Raw genomic sequence first — 21,783 nt, 5'->3', positions numbered from 1 at the left:
TTTGCACATGCTGTGATTCTGTCTGCCTGGAATAGATCCCCTATTAGTTATAAAGTATTAGATTAATGTCTGTCTCCCCCACTGTACTTCAAGCTAGGAACTGTGTCCATCTCTGCCTTGTAGCCCCAGCATCTAACACAGTGGACTCTTTCACTAAATATTTATGGGATAAAGAAAGAAAGGACGGAGGGGTGGATGGATAGAAGGAAGGAAGTTAGTTAGCTGTCAGTCTAGAATACCCACCAATGTTTAACTACCTTTTCTCCCCTCAGCTGAGACTGTCATCTTCATCCTACTCAGGAACTAAGGCTAGAACCTCATGCTGCCAGGAGACCAGTGAGCACCCAGTGGGCTTTGTCATTGAGCAGTTTGCCTCCAGTGGGTAAACGCGAATTGAGGAGGACAGTGAGAGCAAACTGCTCTCTCCTTTATAGACTTCCAAAACTGAGACTAGGCACATCCTGTCAGTCTTGGCTACCAAGGTGGTTACAGGAAGTGAGCAAGTATCTGAGAACTGCAGAAGCCCCAGGGTCCACTGCATGTTCGTACAGGGATGGCCCTAAAGCCGCTGTGTGTCCATGCAAGGATGGCCCTAAAGCCGTTGTGTGTCCATGCAGGGATGGCCCTAAAGCCACTGTGTGTCCATGCAGGGATGGCCCTGAAACCACTGTGTGTCCATGCAGGGATGGCCCTGAAACCACTGTGTGTCCATGCAGGGATGGCCCTAAAGCCAACTTAACAGCCAAGAAAGGGTCTGGAGCTCTCAGGCAGAGTGGCCATGAGGCATTGTGGTTGGAATCGGGGGCAGGATAGGTCAGGTGCTCACAGCACTATATATGGTAGTTCCTTGATATAATGGATAATACCAATTTGTGTTCCAATCTGTAGTTTATACCAAGGATAAAGTTTAATTTACAAAATAGTTATACTACTAATAAGTAGTAATAAAATAGAACAATTGTAACAGTACTCAGCACAAAATTTAAACTCATGGGTTATTTCTTACTAGGATTTTCCATGTAATATTTTTGAACCTTGGTTTACTGTGGGTAACTGAAACTTCTCAAAGAAAAACCGCGAATAAGGCGGGGACTACTGTGTTTGGCTTCTTTTAGGATTTCGGGAAGACTGTATTCCATAGGGAGTCTTGTCTTTGTTTTTGCAAAGTATACTGGTTGTAGTCAAATGGATCAGGGTTCAAATCCTGGCCCATCATTTACAACCTTTGCTCCCTGGGAGCCTCAGTTTCCTTATCCAGAAACTGTAGAGGGAGGGGATCAAGTAGCACTCCCCTTTGCTGTCATTGTGAATGTGTGCAGAGTACTTGGCATGAGCCTCCCTGTGGAAAGCACTCAGTTGCATCAGCCACTGTTTCTGTTGGGTAATGTGATTATCACCATCATAGCATCATCTTCCCAGAGGAGAAGGACCAGCTTAATGCATCAGATATTTATATGGCTTTCACAGCATACTGGGACATATGAGGACACTGTCATTAAAGATGTACACAAGGAAGTTCCTAGTAGCAATATTTTAAGCACCTCAAGCTGGAAATAGTCCAGGTCCCATTGATAGCAGGAGAGATAAATAAACTCAGTATAGCCACATAGCGGGTCACTCAAGAGTGACTGGCGTGAATATGGTGGTTCAGACATGCTATGGTGGTTAGTGATTACTGGACAATGGTTAGGGTCAATCACCAGGACTTGTGGCCACATGACGAATCTCTCAAAGCATAACATTAATGGAAGAAGCCAAAAGAGCACATGCTGGGTGATTCTGCTTGGATGAAGTTCAAACACAAGTGAAAACGTCTATAATATCAGAAGTCGGGTAGTGTAGCCTCTGGGGGGGAGGGGAGGAATTTTACTCAGGAGGCAGGGCACTGGGAATACTTTGCGTCGTGGTATGCACGCTGGGCACTCGGGTGTGCCCACTTGGCGAAAGGTCATGGAGTTAAACATCCTTATTCGTGCACGTCTGTATCTAGGGTATGCCTCAGCTGAAGGTTTACTAAACAAGCAGGCCTATTCAAGAGAGCTGAAAGCAAGGAATATGATCCCATGCTTCCCCACAGGGGCCTCGAAGGCTACAGTGGAAGGCAGACAGGCGGACGGCAGACAGGCGGACACAGGCACCGTGGTATGTCAGACAGTATGTAGGGACACCAGCAGTGATAGAACTGTACCCGGTCCAGAAGCACCAGAGGGGGATGTGGTCAGCCATCATAGCCACCATGTGTATCTGTCAATGCCTCACTTTTTGTGTGTGTCCCCCGAAGGGCCTGCTTTTCCCATCTCGTCCCACACATGACTAAGACATTCAGTTGTAGGAATTCGGCTCGCATGTGTCCGCTCCCCACTTCACCACTGCCAGCGCCTTCATCTCAGCCAGGCATCTTTGGGACAACACTGAAAACTGGTTGAAAATGTGTTTATTTAAGACTCTCTTCATGCCATTCTTTAAGCTACTCTCTATTACCCAGATCTACTAAATTATAATCTTTGGATTGGGTCCTATGAATTTTTAAAAAGTTGTCTATATGCGTCTGGTGCACCCAAACTTGAGAATCACTGGCCCCCTAAGCACCAGAGCACACCCCTGATCTTCACCCTCTCCATACAAAAAATAGACCTGAGCCACCAGGACAACCTGGATGGACCTGCATGTCCCACTGTCTCCAAAAGATGTTTTCATTTTCATTTCTAACATCTTCTACATCCCTGATAACCCTGCCCTGTTTCAAATCTGCCTCTGATCCAAGCATGTCAAGCCAATTCTCTTTCCCCTGCCTTGAATTGCTTAGATTGTCCCCACCCTTACGGGCCTTCTAATCCTCTCATCTTTGAGACCCAGTTCACACATGGTCTCTGTGTAGCTGTGCTCAATATTCCTGAGTGCTCTGGCTCTGCCCAGCCCCTAGTACATACCAGCATGAGACCACTTCCCTCAGATGTCACTCTGTCCTATCCAACTGTCCACCTCACCCTCCAACTCAAGGGCAGGCAGCTCATGTTGGCACCCTCAGGGGATAGCACCTGCCTAGAACATGTGAGAGATCAAGGATGGGTCTTGAATGAATATGGTCCAGGGCTCCTCAAACTTTTCAAACAGGGGGCCAGTTCACTGTCTCTCAAACTGTTGGAGGGCTGGACTGCGGGCCCCAGGATGAGTCGGCTGCTAAGCAGGACAGGCAGTGGCGGCAAAAACACCCAGCAGGCCAGATAAATGTCCTAGGCGGGCCACATAGTGTGAGGACGCCTGGTATGGCCCATCAGCACAATCAAAGTGGCTTGGGTTTAGGAGGCTTGCTGTGGGACTAAGATAGAGTCTGTACACTGTGGGGTGGGAGGTGGTGAGGTCATCCAGAGACACCCCAAAGTCTAAGCTGTCCAGCCTACTCACCCACTCATGTTTCTTCCCTTATTTTGTTTTGTTTTCCCAGTGACCTTCAGTGACTGTAAGGGAAATAACAAAGTACGCTATGAGGTCTCAAGCCCATACTTCAAGGTGAACAGCGATGGTGGCCTGGTTGCCCTGAGGAACATAACTGCAGTGGGCAGGACACTGTTCGTCCACGCCAGGACTCCCCATGCGGAAGACATGGCCGAGCTCATGATCGTCGGGGGAAAAGACATCCAGGGCTCCTCGCAGGTAACACAACTGTTTAAAATAAGACAAGTCCAAGGAGGAACATTAGATTCTGTCTGCCTTATGTGGAAAACTAGTTTACAGTTTATTACTGGAAAGATTGGCTAAGGTTCTTTTTGTTATTATTATCGTTGAGAAAGACAGAGCCCAACTCAACGAAAGGTGAGGAGGGGAGAAGGGTGTTTATTGACTCACGTAGTTAATATATGTCAGGGATAGCTCTGTCTTCGGGCATAGCTGAGTCCTGGTAACCAAATGATGACGTCGCTTTGGTCCCTGTATGTCTTGGGGTCTCATTTTCCGTCTGTTGGCTTCACATTGAGAAAGTCACATCACTCCTTAATCTGAAGTCACCCCAGCCGTCTTCCTGATGCTAACAAAAACTTAGAATGGAATCTCACAGGCTGTCTGTCCTTGGGCCACGTGCCCATCACTGAGATAACCAGTGTTCATTGGGTTGGGAGGCTCTGTTTGGCCAAGTCTGGGTCACTTGCCTTTTCCTGGAGCCAGGGGAGAGTCAGAGTAGACTGAGAATGAAAGAAGGGGAGTTACTCAAAGTAAATTAAAGTGCTGTTTTCAGAGCAAAGGGGGTGGCTGTTGGGCAGATGAGAGCCACAGTAGACCCCTGGAGCGTACAGCAGGATGCACTGTGCATGAGGCTCCTGCAAAGCTCCAGGCTGTCCCTTTTCAGGTGCACAGCCACGCTGACCCCACACTCCCACGCCCGTGCACACGCTTTGTGGCTGTCACACGCCGCCATTCAGCCTCCCTTGTGTCATTCAGACACTTTTTGCTGCAGCTGACTCACATACTCTTTTCCAGACTCTGGCTTTTTGAGTAAAGGAAGGCGGCATCCACAGCAGGATTCGCACAAAATAATGACAAGAACACCGGTGTGCCCCAGCTTGGTGTGCCTTGTTTTTTCTTCTACCTGCTGGCCCGGTTTTCCTCAATTTTTCAAAGCCCATGATTCTCATCATCTCTCTCCATCTGCTGCACTCCCCACAGCCCTACCCGATCTGCTCCTTTTGTGCTGTGGTGGAGTTATCACGGCTTTCCCAGATGAAGTCCAGGGGCCACAGGACTAGTAATGTGACTGCAGCCTCCTGCCAGTGCTGTCTGCATGACTGCAAAAACACCATGTAACTTCGGTATCTGAAGACTAGAGGGTTGAACAGTTTGGGCTGGCAAGCAGGGAGCTGTGTGTTACCCTGTTCTGTCACCACCCTAGTGGAGGATATTACTAACTGGCTCGGCCTCAGTGTCTTTCCCAGTGCAGTGTTTCTGGGAGGAAGCTACCATCTATTGATCATTTTGAGATGTTTCTAGGGAATTTATTTGCCATCCCAGGACTGGACAAGCTCCATAATTCCCCTCCATATCCGTGAAGCTGTGAGTTAAGGGGTAGATCACAACCTAAAAATGAATCCATAGCATGTCAGTAACATTTCAAAGAAAATAGGATATTGATGAAGACAGACCAGTGTGGGAACACTGACACAGCCAAGGCAGGCTTCTCCTTCACTTAGCCAGGACCAGTTTTCACAGCATCTCACTAACGCGTGATAGAAAAGACTTGGTGAATCTCTAAAGCAACAAGGCTGCTAGAATGAGAGACGAAAAGAAATACTACTTAGGAACACGTAAATGGTACTGAGATCCATGTAAGAGGGGGTGTGTACATGGGATTCAGTGTATCAGGGTAGATATTGTTTATCAAGACTGCTGACTCATCTTCATATCCGGAAAAAATGATGTTATAGTATTTTGCTTGAAAGAGAACAGGTGGGATTCTGGGAGCTTCTGAGCCCCTCCCAGCTTGAGGGGCCGGGAGACCCAAAGGTCATTACACAGGGCCCCCTCCGTGGGGTGCTGGCCTCTGGCGTTCTCATGAGATGCACAGCCCCTCTGAGCCCCCACAGCTTCTCATCTGCTGCTGTCTGAACACACCATCGACAAAACTCAGCTGCAGCCGTCTGCTTCTCACAAAGCACGCAGAGGCCCCCAGACTCCAGCAGGGGCCTCCAGGCATTCGTCTCCCGCCTCCAGAAAATTTATGAAAATAGGCCTTGTGAAGATACCCAGATGTGTTCATAATAAAGAGCCCTAAACACAGAAAAACAAAAAGGGAAGGAAAACAAAATAGAGAGTAAAAGATCCCTCTGAAGGAGGCACGGACTCGGAGAGTTCTCAGCTGGTATTCCCAGGGCAGCAGCCGACACAGAGTGAGAGTTCTCAGCTCATGTCCGTAGGGCAGTGGCCGACACAGGGCTCACCGTGTGCTGCTCTTGCAGCTGCAAGGCCTGGCTCATCTAATCCCCTTTGCCACTCACAGGCAGGTGCTCCGTCCCCATTTTACTGATGGGGAACTGAGGCACAAAGAGGAAAGTGACTTGTTCAGGGGGTGTCCAGTGAATAGGGAATGGCATGGAAATGAGACTTGAACCCAGGCAGTCTGGCTCCTGAGTCTGTGCCCCCAAATAGTCCACGTCGCTGCCTTTTCTTTCTCTCAACCTTCCTAATGCTGCGAACCTTTAATACAGTTTAAAGGGGTCACGATGCACAGGTTGAGAACCGCTGCTCTAGGGGTTTGCTTGAACTAGACTGTGAAGGATGGGTCTATTTGGTTAGGAATGTCCCACAAGGGCATGGGTCATTATGAAAGTTTTGAGATATACAAAATCAAGAAATGTTAAACACGTGTTTAACAAATGCAGCCCTCCTAGCAACAGCGATGAGCCCAGCAAGTTGACACTTGCGGGAGTGAATCAGAAAGGATGCTGTTGACTGTCTTTCTTGGGAGTGAAATAATGGACCATAACACTGTCTCAAAATTTTTGCAGTGGCCCATGTATGTCTCCTGAGGGAATGTCTAATTGCTTACAAGGTGCATCTCAGCCTTGTGGCCTTCGGCAAAGTGCTTTGCCTCCTGAGCTTCCATTTAACTTTGATTTTTCATCTGCAAAGTGAGGATGATAATCTACCATTTAGGGTCTATCATCATGGTAGATGATAATCTATCATGAGGGTTAAATGGGACAGTCATGCCACATGGATGGCACTTAGCTGAGGCCACAGCCATGACCAACAGCTGACGCTTGCATGCTACTTACTGTGAGCTGAGCCCTGGGCTTATCCATGTCATTCGCCTCACAGCAGCAAGCTGAGGGAGGCCAGGACTGGTGCCATGATCACCTGTATCTCGTGGGTGAGGAGACTGGATGCAGGTGGCTGTCCTTTGCCCTGGTCATGTAGTTAGTAGGTGGCACCAGAGCCCCTCGTCTCTACCAGTAAGTTCAGTTGTGGAGGCACTGAACTTGGGACAGAGCAAACGTGCACACATGGTCACTCCCACAAACACAATTAAAACAGAGGCAGGACCTGCGACCCAGAATGACAGGTGACCAGAACAGCTCAGTGTCCTCTCAACTTCCCCTCTTCCTGTGACTGAAGCAGATGGAATGTACCCATAGCTGCCTGTGAGCTCTGGCCCCTAAGGTCTGGCTGCCCCTTTGCATTTCTCATCATGTCCGGCATCCATCCGCACAGCCCCTTGGGACTGGTGAAGCTGGTTTGCAGTGAGGGTGCATCTTGTCTCTCATCCCCAGCCAGGAGCTCTGCCATTCCCAGAGATAATTTGGCTCCACCTTGGGGTTTAGGCTGCCTGTTCCGTATTCCCAACAAAAGCCAGGGTCTGACATCCTAGGGTCTACCTTGCTGGGTCAGGGGAGGCTGAATAGAAGGGTAATGCAAACTAAAAAGATGGAAACAGGTAGGTAAATAGGACAGAAGTAGCCTTTGAAAACCAGGAGGAGGGATTTTAGATTCACATGGCAGGGAACAGGGAGCCATTGCTGGTTTCTGCCGAATAAAAATAATCTTCAGGGGAATTCATCCAGGGTTCTGAGCTGGAGTAGGGAGGCTAGAGCTAATAGTTAAACAAATGGCTGCCACTATTTTGAAGAACCATATCATAGTACTTTCTTGGGTGTGTGCATTTCGTTATATGCTTGAATGTTCATTACTTCTACTCCTCACAAACTCCGCGTGGAATTGCTGATGTTATATCCTTGTAGATGTGAGGACTTGGCCGAGAGCCCTTAACTTGAAATTAACAGAGCGAGATTCCGTCCAGCCTCTGGTCCAAACCCATTCTCCAACCTGCCTCTTTGCTCCCCAGGTGGCTGTACCCTCTGGGTGTAGAGAGGAGCCATAAGTTAGAGCCACATAGCAGCAATGGAGGGAAAGACAAGTGGAAGAGATGGCTTGGAGGATGAACGGGCCAAGATCCAATGTTGATTCCAAATTGTCTGGAGGGTAGAGGTGATTTGGACCAGTCAGGAAAGGAATGGTTGGGAAAGATGTCCGTACAGGCCTGAGCGTGTTGAGATGGAGGCTCCTAGAGACATCTTCATAGGGGGTCGAGGAGTTAATGAATGATATGGGACTGCCTCAGAGGGCATAGACTGAAGAAAGAAATGCTTAGTGCTAAGAGTCTAGGCTTTGGTTTGAATGTGAGTTGATTCCAATTTCTGCTCCTCCACTTCCTAATTGAGTGACCATGGGCAAGTCATCAGCTCTCTGAACTCCAATATCCTCATCTTTAGAACAGGGATAAGAATAGTCTACATCACAAACTTCTGTTGGGCACAGCACCAGACATCAAGTGACAGGTCCCGTTGATGGTATTTTGGAACCTTTAAAGTTAAGATAAGAAACTGAGGGTTAAGTATATTCACTGAGGCCGTGAGATGGAAGCCAGAGATCAGTGCCAGAAGAATGTGAAGTCAAAGAAAAGAAAGAGACAGCATGCTCAGAGAGGTAGGTGGGTACCCAGTGTCACAAAAACAGGAGACACGACACAGCTGCTCATCTCACATCACTGTACTTTGGAAGGAGAGGTTCTCTAAGACCCGTGTAACCACCCTGAAGCCCAGTTGAGCTATAGCAATGGGAGCCTGGCTCTCCTTTAATGAAAGGATGCATCTCTCTTATTTTTACCTGCTACGTGCGACCCTGTTTCACCTGGAAAGCCTACAGCCTGAATCTACGAAGTCCAATTATTAATGGTTTAATTATAGACTCTCAAGCTATTTCTGCATTTTTAATGGGCTGCCCACAATCTGGTACCTGTCAGGAGAATGTAAGATCACCTTAGATCTGAGCAGTTTTATCTGTAGTCTTTTGACAGGCTCTGAGGACTTGTTATAGAGGGTGATGAGGTTAACCTTCTGTGCACAAAACGGGTTTCTAGCCCCTGGAAGGTAATGATTGAACCTGACTCATAAAATTATGCCTAGATAGAGTTGTGACTTTTCCTCACCAAATCTGCTGCTGCTCACAGCCTCCCTCCCCCCTCCCCCTCCCTTTTTCCTTCCCTCCTTGTCTTCACTGCTCTTTCTTTAGCACCCCACACGCAGTGCTCAGTAAATGTCTTTTGAATGGATGGATGAATAAAAGGAGTGACCCCAGTCACACCTCTCCCTACCTTGACCTCTGCCTCCTGTAATACCAAACTCCTTGTGCTTTCTTGAATCAGCCAAGTTTTTCCATCTGTTCCCACTGGCCACTCCTCGCTCTGGACTTTGTTCCCTGCACCAAGACCCCAACTGCCAAAGGGCCAGCAGCAACCATCCTGGCTGAATCTATGGTTAACTCTACCAGGCAAGACTTCCCTTCCTGCGGAACACCTCTCTGATTACCCCCCTGGCTGGGTAGTTCTCCTTCCTCCACATGCCAGGCTGTCCCCAATCACAGCACTGAACTTTAACTGTCTGCTTTGCTTGTGCTCATGCCCATCTCGATTCTGAGCTCCCAGGTAGCAGACTAAGGGCACTCTGGTGTGAATCCAGTGCTGGACTTACCACCTCTGCCCCAGGTTCCTTAGCTGTAAAATTGGTTCATGATAGTATCCACCTCACAGGGATGTTGTATAAGTACTTAAAGTACAACATGGCCAACAGCTTTAAGTGCCCTTCAAATGTTGGTTATTCCTGATGATGGGTTGTCAAAACCAGACCTATAATGAGTGTCCAGTCAATGAATGTGGCAAGTCCAGGTGGCCCAACCCTTCCCCTCTGCCCAGCATGACCAGACTCGATGGCTCCTGCAGGCTGTAAGGCAGGTGAATGCCCATCTTCACACTTCCATTCCAATGACTAAACTTTACTTCTAGCAAGGGGGTCCTTTACTTCTGTGGGTCCTCTTAATAAATACCAAAGGACTTGGCAGTATTTAAAAGTGAATTACGAACAGTTTACACTTCTTAAGTGGAAGTCGATACGAGGTGTTCTCAGTAAAGGGAAAGTGGTCTCTTAATCAAGTTGCTTAAATTAAATAAAAAAAAAAAATCCTCCTTTCTGTCATTTGAAGAATGCCTTAACAAATAAAACAGAAAGTTTTGGTAGAAACTAAAAAGGCTAAATTTAAGGCTTGTTTATCTTGGTTGTTCATCATCACTGTAAACATGCAATTTAAAAGACATAATTTTGGCTCCTCATCTAGTTTCAAAAATCAGGATGGAAATACTTCCAAAAAAATAAAATAAAAAGAGCAATCAGAGGCAAGGAACTACATGGGAGAAATGGTTGTTTTGCTTTTAATTTTCAAAATAAAAATATAAAACATGTCATCAACTGCCCAGAAGCCAACAGCAGCACTGCTGACTGGGCTATGTCCTTCCCCTGAAGGGGATTACGGAGGTTAAATCCACTACTTCCCCGGGTCTCAAGATTCCCTTTGTTGAGAAGCTTGAGGTCTCCTTGGGTCTAGAGCAGTGGTTCTCACCTTCCTAATACCGCAGCTCTTTAATACAGTTCCTGTGGGTCACGACCTATAGGTTGAGAACCGCTGGCCTAGAGACTCAAGCCAGGGCTAAATGCCCTTCTGTTACTCCATATATATATTCTAGGGGATATTGAGCTGAATTGTGTGGATGATATGAAGGGGAACCTGTAGTTATCCAAAATTGGAATATAATCATAAATTTACTACTTATCCACCACATGGTACTGAAAAGTCACTCATGTCCTTTGAACTTCAGTTTTCTCATCTGTACAATGAGATAATACATTGGCCTTGCATGGATACCATCAAGACATCCCTGAAATAAAGCAATGTTTTGTCTACCACAGTTCCTGGTTGACAGATAATTCTAGGTGTCTGGTGGATTATTCTTAACTGTCCTAAATTCCACGGTATTACTCCTAAATACCAGTAAGTTGCTGGCACTTTCCTATCTTTCTAGTTCTCACATATTCTAGAAAAAAAAAATTTCTCATATTTGCTACTGAGAGAAACTCCAACATTTTTCAACCCCGAACCAACCATCTGAAATCTTTGTTTTGGCCACTATGCCTTCTAACCTTCAAGACATCTCCCACACTGGACACAGGTGACTTGATTTTATTTCTTTAAGCATTCCTGAAAATGAGAGCAACTAGCTTATGGCAAAATTAATTACCTTGTCTTGAAAACTTACCCCATTGACTGGGAGTGATGTGGAATCTGTTGAGCTGTTCAATTGTATTGATCTTACTTACATGAAATACGTTTTATAACTATCCCAAAGGAAAACCAATCTGCATTGACCGAGACTCTAAAGAAATGATGAGTTAAAGATGGAGATACTTAATATGCGCTGACTTAACAAGTGTGATAACTTCAAAAACCTATGAAGTGCCACTCTCCATGGCAAAAGCCTCCCCAGTTACTATTAAGGAAAATTAGTATCCATTTAACTGTCACCCAAATTGGAGAAAATATATAGTTCCTAAATTATTGGACAGATCCAAGAATTGGGCCCGGAATTGGATATCAGGCTATTACATTTTGACACATGCCTAAATTGTTATGTTTATGATTTTTAGCTCCAGGATACAATTCAAATATAGATAAAAAGGCATTCTTCAATTCATTAATTTAAGTAGATAACAGACTGTGGATCAGAATCTAAGAGAACCATATTCATTTAAAACTAATTTTTATTGAAATGCTTGGGGAAATAGTAATCCCACAATAAGTCTAGATAACCAAAAGAAGCTTCTTTTTTGGCTTGTGTAAACTCTAAATTTTATTTTGTACAGCAACATGGCCTTATAGAAATATAATGTAACTCACATATGTCCTTTGAGGTTTTCTTTTTTTTGGTTGGGGCCTGGGTTTGAATCTGCCACCTCCAGCATATGGGGCTGGCGCCCTACTCTTTTGAGCCACAGGCGCCGCCCATCCTTTGAGATTTTCTTGTAGTCACGTTAAAAAAAGAAACAAGTGAAATGAACTTTAATAATTTATTTCATTTAATATAGGTATATGTATCATCTAAGATTTTATCATTTCAGTAAGTAATCAGCATAATGAAATATCTTTATACATTCTTCTTTTCATACTAAGCCTTTGAAGTCGGTATGTACTTTATACTTAAAGCACGTATCAATTTATACTAGTGGATTTTAAATATTTAATAACCACAGATGGTTATTAAGGGCTGCTGACTGGGCAGAGCTTCTCCTAGAATATTCACAGATCTTGAAGGTGGGATGGAGAAGAGCATCCACTGATGTCCACCACATGTCAGCGCTTGGCCTGGGGTCCTCTCACATGTACACCTGTCTCTGTGCCCCTGGTGGTCTTCCTGCCTTACAGAGGGAGCAGGAGCTCAGGCTTACAGAGATTAAGTAACTTAATCAATGTTGTCATCTGTCAGTAGGTGACAACTGGAAACCAAGCTGGGATGTCTGGTTTGATGGAGTCGCTGCTATTTTGGTTAATACTAACATTTACAGCGGAATTAGTTTTTTCTCTTCTCTAGCAAAGTCTATGAAATGGTGCAGGAAAGTTAAGAAGTGATTAGAAATAAAAACAAATGCAGAGTTGAGCAAAACTCTCAAAGAAATGTTAGGTAGGGGGACACCTCCTGTGTTGTCATGACACTTTTTAAAAACCTCTCGTATGACAGAACCTTTGGGGAAAGAACATCACAGAAACAGCACAAGATTTTTAGATGTAAATGTCTCCCATGTTGGAGATCTTATCTCATTCATCTTAATAGTCCCAGAGTCTAGGGGAAAGTCCTAACATTCATACTTTTAAAGTTATAATTCATGATTTTATTTTTGTAAGCATTATCTGTTAAATCCTCACCGCAGTGCCTGGGAGCAGTGTTATTCCTATTTCATGAGTTAGGAAGCTGAGACTCACAGAGGTGGGCCAGATGTCACAGAGCTGGTGGAGCAGCAGACCCAGCATTCAAATCCACAGTGTCCCCAAGTCCAGTGTCTGATTCTCAGTTACCTGCGCAATGGCTCCCTGGAGCTTTTTGAAGAAATAGAATGTAGTATTGTCAGAAATGAATTTTCACCTGGAATCTGTGATAAAAAAAGATAATGGGATAAAATGCACATTTCCTAGGCCCCCTGCTATGCTTCCACCCTCCTCTCTGTTACTATTACCATAAATCAAATAGTAGTCAATTCTAAGTGTAAATATACAGAAGATAACCTCGTTTTAAAATTCCCCTCTTATCTGGAACTCCCAGAGCTATTCACAAGGGGACACTTGGTCACTGTGGGCTGTGCCAGCCAGCATGGCTGCTCTTATTAGAGTTGAACTGACAGAAATTTCAGAGTGGTTAGAAATAAAAATAAATACAAAACCAAGCAAGGCTTTTAAAGAAATTTTAGGTAGGTAGATAAGCCCTGTGTCATCGTGACAGTTTAACAGAACTTTCCTCCTGAATGGAATCTTTGGAAATAGAGTCTCACTTCCACATGATTTCAGCACAAAGTTTCCAAATGTAAAAGTCTCCTAGGTCTCTCTCTGTGACAGTCTGGTCCACATTTCCAAGGGGAGGGGATTTAAAAAAAATTCCAATGTTGGGCAAACCCAGTCTTTGATAAAGACCACAGATGGTCTCCATTTAATTCTTTGGTCTCAATACTCAAAACTGAGGTGGCAAAGGAAAAGGGGAAGGTATGCCATTTATTCAGTCTTTCTACACCCAGAACACAAGCCAATCAAATTACATGGTCTCATCCAAACTTCAAGGGGCTGAGCATTTGTAGAAAACAGCAAAGGAAACATCATGACCCAACCCAAAACTAGATCCTCCTTTGGGTAGATGCCTGTGGACTGCTGCCCCTGGGGCCTAGGCATGATTTGTGATAGCTGATAGGCCAGCAACTCCTCTGGGGAAGTGCAGTTGCTGTTGTTTGACCCTTCACTCATTTGCTGTTCATGCAAAGCCAGGACAAGTCTCAAGATACCACATAGGCAAACGGAAAGCAACCTGCCCCATTGATTTTGCCTTTTTTATTTATTTGTTTGTTATTTATTTAATTTCAAATTAATATAAGGGTACATATTTTTAGATTACATTGTTCTTCTTTCTGTAAAAGAAGGAGAATCCTCTTCCCCTCTGGCCCATACCGCTTAGGGTGCTACATTTAAAAACTGTAACAGGCAGAATGCCCCCACCTGACCGGGGAAATAGCAAGGGCAGGTATTGTTATTTGCTGAGTTGCTTCTTACTTCTTCAATAAAGCAAGAAGTAGTGATAATCAAAAAGCAAGTACTTTGTGTATGTAGTTATCAAAGCATAAGACAGCTGCATTTTAGCAGAAAACAAATTTCGCCACTGCTTGCTCTTCTTTTTTTGTCCTTCATGCAAATAAAAATTAATCCTTCAAAAAACAAAAGTGTTGGCAATTCCTGGTCTCCCAAGACTGGAGATTGTGGCCAATGGGGAAAGCCTGTATACGGAGCCCAAGCCACCATGGAGGAGAAGCTGCAGAGATTTGAGGGGTAGTCCAGGCCAAAAGGGCTCAAAAATTTTGAGACTGTCTTCTGAGCAACAATTTCAAAACATCCTCCTGGATGGATAAGGTATTCTAACTGGTGGAGCCCAGCCCTCCCATCCAGCCTGGGCACAATTCAGAAGGGAGACTGAAGGGTCTTTCCTGCTGCTCTTGGTTTTTCCCACCATTTGGAGAAGTTGGGACATGAAATTCCAAGAGGGGGATTTTTTTCTTTTTTTTTTTTCTTATTTCTTTTTTGGCCTGGGCCAAGTTTGAACCCACCACCTCCCATATATGGGGCTGGCGCCCTACTCCTTTGAGCCACAGGCACCGCCCCAAAGAGGGGGATTTTTCTTTCCCTAATGGTTGAGTTGTATCTCCTGTCTCTCAGATCTTTACAGAAATCTGGAAATCAGATGCTTCCTTCAAATGTCTTTTTGCAGCAAATCCTTTCGACAGAGAGCATTCATTGTCAGCCAGCCCCTTCATGAAGTCAGGCAAATTAGGCTTCCTTTTGACAGTAACTTTTACAACTTCTTCCCTTTGAAGATGCAAAGCTATAAACAGCGTGGTACTTTGCCCAGACAGCCAAGGAATAGTCTGAATAACTATAACTAGCCTTTTTCTGAAGACGCCTTCTGCCCATCACTCTTACTCCACATGTCTACATATACAATTTTTTCTTAAATGCCTCAGCTGTGAAATTTAAGACAACTAATCAAGATGCATTATTTTCCTCCTCGAATTGTCCATTCTTGTAAACCGTGGTTAACACAGATAATTGAGACTTGGCTGCTTTTTTATTCCAACTCCCTTACTCAACTGGCCATGGTGATCAGAGCCTCGCTCCTAAGAGGATGACCGTCAGTCTTACTTGCCTTGGTATCTGTGATTTCCTCTCAGTCTCACAAATAATATTTTGTGCCCAGCAAGGGAGAGGCAGGAGTAAGAAAGAGGATCAAGAAACCAAAACTGAATCAAAGAAAAGAAATACAAGAAAAAGGCATTTGTACCCATGTTCCCCCAATTCTACATAAATTCTAAAATTTGGATCTTTGTCTTTGTCTTTGTAAAATTATATTCTCTGAAAGGGGAGAGATTTGACGGACGTGCTCTTTGCTATAAATTCAACACTTAGAATAGCTGGTAGTGAATGAACACCAACTTAATGACTTAACAGATGCCAGAGCTGGAGTGAATATTGATGTTAATAATATAGATCAGAGCCAACATTTATTTTGCTCAAATTCTGTGCCAGGCACCACTTAAAGTCCATTTCTTATGTTAAGTCATATAATCTTTACAACAACTTCACAAAATAGTTATATTATCTTCATTTCACAGATTAATAAAGTGAGACACGGGGACTATACGTGACCTGCACAGACTCACACAGCTAGAATATTTTGGAGGCGCGCTTTGTACTCAGACTTTTCAAAACAGCATTTAACAAAACATCTTATCCTTCGTGTCAAAATAGAGAAATGTGTGAAAAATATTATTGCAGTAAAGTAGACTCAGATGGGTCGAATAACTTCCTCCAAAGGGTTTAACAAAGAATCCCTGCTGGGCTGGAGAGCGGTTTCTGCATGCCATCTCATGGATTAAATTGATTGGTTTCTTCCCAGTGATGGAGATGAAGATGGAATGCTAGTTCCAAACTTTCATAGCTCTGGAATTCTGATAATATAATAGACTTGAGTTTCAAAGTGAATTCACTTATCTATAAGGATAGACTGACATTAATAAAGAGATATACATATGAAGCCATGTATATATAGGCAAAAAAGTTCTGGAACCCAGGATGGGAGAGACGTGGCAAGGACTTGGCTGATGAGGCCTCTGTGCTCATGGAACTGTGCCAGCTCCCTCTCAGCAGATCCCTGCCCTATTGCGACTCCACAATTATTCATTCTTAATTTATCGCTCATCACCCTGAGCACCACTCCAAGACATTTCCATTTGCCTTAAGCAGTAAGTCCTACCCCACTGCCTGCAATTTTCTGCAGCTGCCCTTGTGCTTTTTTCTGCTGAGGAAAGTTCCTACCATCCCTCTGCAGCTTCTATTCCTTCTTCCTTCCCTATCTTCTCGAGGAAGATCAGCAATCCCTCCTGGTTATTGACAAACCCTGTCACTTTTTCACCTGTGTTCTTAGTCTTGAGCCTACTAGAATTCTCTGAAGCTGAATGTTAATTTTAATTTTATGGAGCTAAATTTTGTGTGACATAAAACCAAAGGACACGTAATACATTCACAACCTTGTGCAACCACCTTCCCTATCTAATTCCAAAATGTTTTTATCACCCTGAAAGGAAACCCCAGATCTATTCAGCACTTTCTCCCCATTCTGCATTTTTCTTAGTCCCTGGCAACAAACAGTCTGCATTCTGTCTTCATGAATTACCTGCCTGGTACATTTCATGTAAATGAAATCATACAACATATGGTTTTCTGTGACTGGCTCCTTCTGCTTAGCACAATATTTTGAGAGTCATCCACGTTGTAAAAACAACACTAACTACTTCATTCTTTGTAGGGTGATACTATTCAGTCATCTGGATAAGTCACAAGTGGTTTGTCTATTGGTCATCTGATGCCTTTTGAGCTGTTTCTACTGTTTCACTTTTGTCAATGGGGTTGCTCCGAAGTGAGGGTTCATGTATATGCTGGAGGGTTCATGTATATGTTCAATCCTTCAGAGTTTATGTCCAGGACTGAAATTGCTGGATCATAGGGTCATTCTGTGTTTAACTCCTTGAGAAAACCCTAGACCACTTTCCACCACTGTTGAACCACTTTAATTCCCAGCAGAACATCTGGCAGTTCTTTAAATGTTCTCCCCTTTGTCCCCTGAGACACTGCACCACCCTTGTTCTCCCGTTCTCAGTACATGTGCCCTGGCGTCACAGCTCACAGCATCCTCCAACTCTTGGGCTTAAGCAATTCTCTTGCCTCAGCCTCCCAAGTGGCTGGGATTACAGGTGCCCACCACAATGCCCAGCTATTCCTCTGCTACTTTTTCACTGTCCTCAATAAGCTCACATGGCCTAGAAGCTTTCAATATCTTCTCTCCACTGGGTCTCCAAATCCACTGCACCATTTCTGCCCTTGAGCTCTTCATGCCTGCAGGCATCTCCACCTGTACATCCTACCTGGAGAGAGAGAGAGTCCAAACACTCACCCTCCTCCACCTCTAACCACACCTTCCTGGAGGCTCTATTTCTGGCGTTCTCGTCTTCCCGGGACGCAAGCCCACCACCTTGGCTTGCTCCTTGGTGCTTTATCAGCTGGGAGGTTAGTGGCACCTCTTATCCTTTATCTTTCTCCCCCATGGTATTTACCAGCACACTTCTCTCCATCACAACGGTCACAACTGGTTTAGGCATCATTTCGTCTTGCCTGGCCATCACAGGGCCACTTCCTCTTAAGTTTGTCATCTTCCCTTCTCTGGTGACTCAATCCACATGCCCGTTGCTGTGGAATCAGCTTCCCAGAGAACAGCTGGGACCATGTCATGCCCTCTTCAAAGGCTCCGCACGTCTCCTGAGCAATTAACCCCAAACTGCTCTGTTTTTTTTCAGCCTCACAGCCTCCTGCTACTCATGTGATTCCCCCACCAAACTAAACTGCTTATCCTGTGTGTTCACTTAAAATGACAGGATCCCTTCCACATCTGTCTCTAAGGGCTGGTGTAAGTGGGTGTCGATAAGCTTACAGGAATGAGGACCAGATTAGGAGTTATGACATTAGTAAAACCATCTGCTCTTGACTTATTATTTAATAATGTATGTTTTTAGCCAAGCAAATGCTATATGCTGGCAGGTGAAGGTGTTAGTATAGATTTCTCTTCTTTTTTTTAGATTCGTAATTAATCGTATTTAAAATAATGTTCCAAAAACACACTATACTTTCAAGTTGTACAACTTACATGATTTACAGTGTTTGCGTGTGGATGATTCTGTAACTGGACTCATTTATATGCTCAGGATCCTTTACAGACAGACTGGGTTCGCAATTAGAGCAAGAGCTCTCAGCAAAATCTCTGTTGGTTGGATCACAGCAGCCAGATCTGAGCCTCTCCATCAGCTATAACTCTAGTTATAACTCTCGTCACCTGTCACATTATTTATTGTCTCATTAGGGATGGAGTATTCAAATCCCTGAGGGAAAGAGAGACTAAAATCTTGGCTATTCCCCCTGAGAGATAGGCCCTCTTTTCTGGGGACTTTTTTCTTTACTAGATATATTTTGATTACGGCTTCTTTGGTCAACCATTTAATTTTTTTTGTTAACTTTATTCTTGTTGATGCTAATGTACTCCTGTCATGTGGAAATGAGAATAATTCAGATATCGTCAGGGAAGGAAAATGGTAAATTAGAGGCGTGAATAATTTATGGAGAAATAACTCAAGCGGCTAACTGTATTGTGCGTCCTCTCCTTACTTCATGAGTGATCCATGTGCCAAGTCCATACGAGTTAACGTTTATTTCTAGAAACCTTTACCAAAATGAGCACGAAGTAGCAAATGCCTCATTATCCTTTCAGAGCGCCTAATGATACATTATTTTCTGTTATAAAACTTCAGGGTTTCTGAATGCATGGTTATAAATCCACACTGTCAACATTTTTCTTCAGCAAGAAAAAGCACAGCATTCTATAGAAATAAGATGTAAGATTAACAATTCAGGTTCATATATTTTCATTTCTCCCTGAATTCGACCAGTCAGGCCAGAAAACTGCAATCCATATTTTTATGGAAAATGTATAATGAAAACCTGTAAAACATTTAAGAACATTTAGGAAAGCCAAAATGGAACTTTGAGGAATACGACCTTAAATAAGAAACATGGAAAAGACAGACCATCAGCCGTGATTAATAAACAGACACTTTATAAAATAGCGTTTTGGGGAATAGGTTGCATAGATTGGGCTGAAGTCTAAAAAGAGGTTCTGCTGGTAATTCTTTCCTCATAAAAAGATTTAGTGGCAGAGGCACCAAAGGAAGGCATTTAATAGGGAAGTCACTGTAATCAAATTTCCTGGCTTCAAATCCCAGCTCTGGACTTTATAAACTCTGTGGTTAGGGACTAATTCTTTTAACCTTTTAAAGACTTTTCTGTCGGTGAAATGGGAATACAAATCATATCACTTCCTAGAAGTAATACTAGCATTGAATGAGATACGCATGTAACGAACGCTCTTAGACCAATGCCTGGCACATAGTAAGAACCAAATAATATTATCTAGTTAAGACAGAGTGACCATAGAATACGTCTTCATATGGCGTTCACAGTTGAAATTACCAGGGGTGGAGGGTTCTGGCTTTAACTATAACTTGTATGGAACTCCAAGCTTAATATGAGGCCTCAGTGGGTGATTTCGGAACATCCTCATTTTAGGCGATCTCTCTTCTTGTGTATCAAGAAGGCGCACTCACATTAGAACAATGTGAACAGGATGAGTTGGCAGGGGAAGAGTGACACATCAGGGAAGCACATGAGAACTCAGGGATGTAAATGGATAGATACTCCAACGTTAAGCAAGTTATTAGGCTTAAAAAAAAATCAGTTACATCTTAAATTAGCTATACCTTAAATGTGAGGGTATACAAAGATTAAAAGTGAAAAAAATTGAAAGACATATGTCCTGAAAACATTAACCCAGGGAAAGTTGGTATGGTTACGGTAGATAAGAGGAAACAGACTTTTTTGTGGTAAGACATTTATGATTTACTCTTAGGTGTTTTGAAAGTCTCCCTTGCATTGTGCACATTACATGAGATCCCACCAAATACTCTCTCTCCACTCACTCTTCCCCCTCTCCTCCCACACCCTCCTCTCCCCTTCTTGTTGGACTATATTTGTGTTTTATCATTTGTATGAATGTGTAAGTAATTATATATTGGTTTCATAATGGTATTGAGTACACTGGATACTATTTTTCCCGATTCTTGAGGTAACTTTACTAAGAAGGATATGTTCCACCTCTATCCAGGTAAGCGTAAAAGATGTAAAGTCTCCATGGTTTTTATGGCTGAGTAATATTCCATGGTATACATACGCCACAATTTATTAATCCATTCATGGGCTGATGGGCATTTGGGCTGCTTCCACAACTTGGAAATTATGAAAGAAAATAGACTTTAAGAAGTATTACTACAGATAAAGAGGGATATTTTTCAATAAAATGATACCATAGGAGGATAAAATAATCCTAAATTGGGTCATATCTAATAAAATACAAAGCATTCCCCCTTTATTTGTGGGAAATACATTTTAAGGCCCCCCGTGGATACCTGAAACTGGATAGGAATGTTCTCTATATACACTTATAGTCAGGTGCTATGTAACATTTTGGTCAACGATAGGTCACTTACATGATGGTGGTCCTGTGATATTATAATATTGTTTTGTTAATATACCTTTTCTATGTTTAGATACGTGTAGATACACAGATACTTACTATTGTGATGCAGTTGGTTGTAGTATTGCATATGCTAACTTAGGGCTTGTAGGCATAGGAGGGCGGCAGGCTCTGTGCATGTGCACTCTGACATTCACACAGTGATGGAATTGCATGACGATGATGCATCTCTGGATGTAACTTCACCATTAAGCTGTGCCTTGCTGTCCTGTGTTTTTCCCTATACATATATGCCTATGGTAAATTTTAATTTATAAATTAAACACAGAGATTAGCAACAGTAAAAAATGGATAATTACAACAATATGCCATCATTACTCTTGCACTTTTCAGGCATTATTAAGTGAGTAAAATAAAGTTTCCTTGAACATGAGCGCTGTGGTCTCGAGAGCTGATCTGATGCAGAGACAGCTACTCAGTGGCTAAGGGGCGGATGGCATGTACAGCGCCTGTACCCTGCACAGAGGCATGGTCCATGTCCTGGGTGAGACGAAGGGGACAGTGGATGATTTCGTCATGCTACTCAGAGTGGCACGCAATTGAAAACTTATGAATTGCCTGTTTCTGGAATTTGCCATTTAATATTTTCAAGTCCTATTTGACCACAAGTAACTGAGACTGCAGAAAAGCAGAACCACAGTTAGGTGGAGACTAGACTGCCGTAAAAGTCAAAACTGATGCATAAAGCAGAACGAATAGGAGAAATAGGAAAACACATCATCAGAGCTGGAAATTTTAGCACATCTCTACATAACTGATGTAATAATTAGTCTAAATGTAAATGAGGATAATGGAAATTTCATTAAAAGTCTGCAGAATATACATTCCGTTCAGGTACACACAGAATTGTTACCAATATATCATGTATAGTGGTTGTAAAGGACATCTAAACAAATTTCAAAAGATAGAAATCA

At 43.5% G+C, this 21,783-nt stretch overlaps 1 protein-coding gene across 4 annotated transcripts in view; it reads left to right on the top strand.

Annotated features, from left to right (window-relative positions):
* Positions 1 to 21,783, top strand: part of CDH13 (cadherin 13) — a 964,648-nt gene that overhangs the window by 346,032 nt on the left and 596,833 nt on the right. For 3 of the 4 annotated variants that reach the window (XM_003791299.2, XM_003791298.2, XM_023514115.1), the window contains one exon: positions 3,446 to 3,654. The exons of the other annotated variant lie outside the window; for it this stretch is intronic. In XM_003791299.2, coding sequence (XP_003791347.1) covers positions 3,446 to 3,654 — 209 coding nt within the window. The remainder of the gene's footprint in view (positions 1 to 3,445; positions 3,655 to 21,783) is intronic. 4 annotated transcript variants of the gene reach the window in all.

Source organism: Otolemur garnettii, unplaced genomic scaffold, assembly GCF_000181295.1.
Source record: "Otolemur garnettii isolate 467f Iridium unplaced genomic scaffold, OtoGar3 scaffold00047, whole genome shotgun sequence".
NCBI lineage: Eukaryota > Metazoa > Chordata > Mammalia > Primates > Galagidae > Otolemur > Otolemur garnettii.
This window is presented reverse-complemented; position numbering and strand designations above follow the sequence as displayed.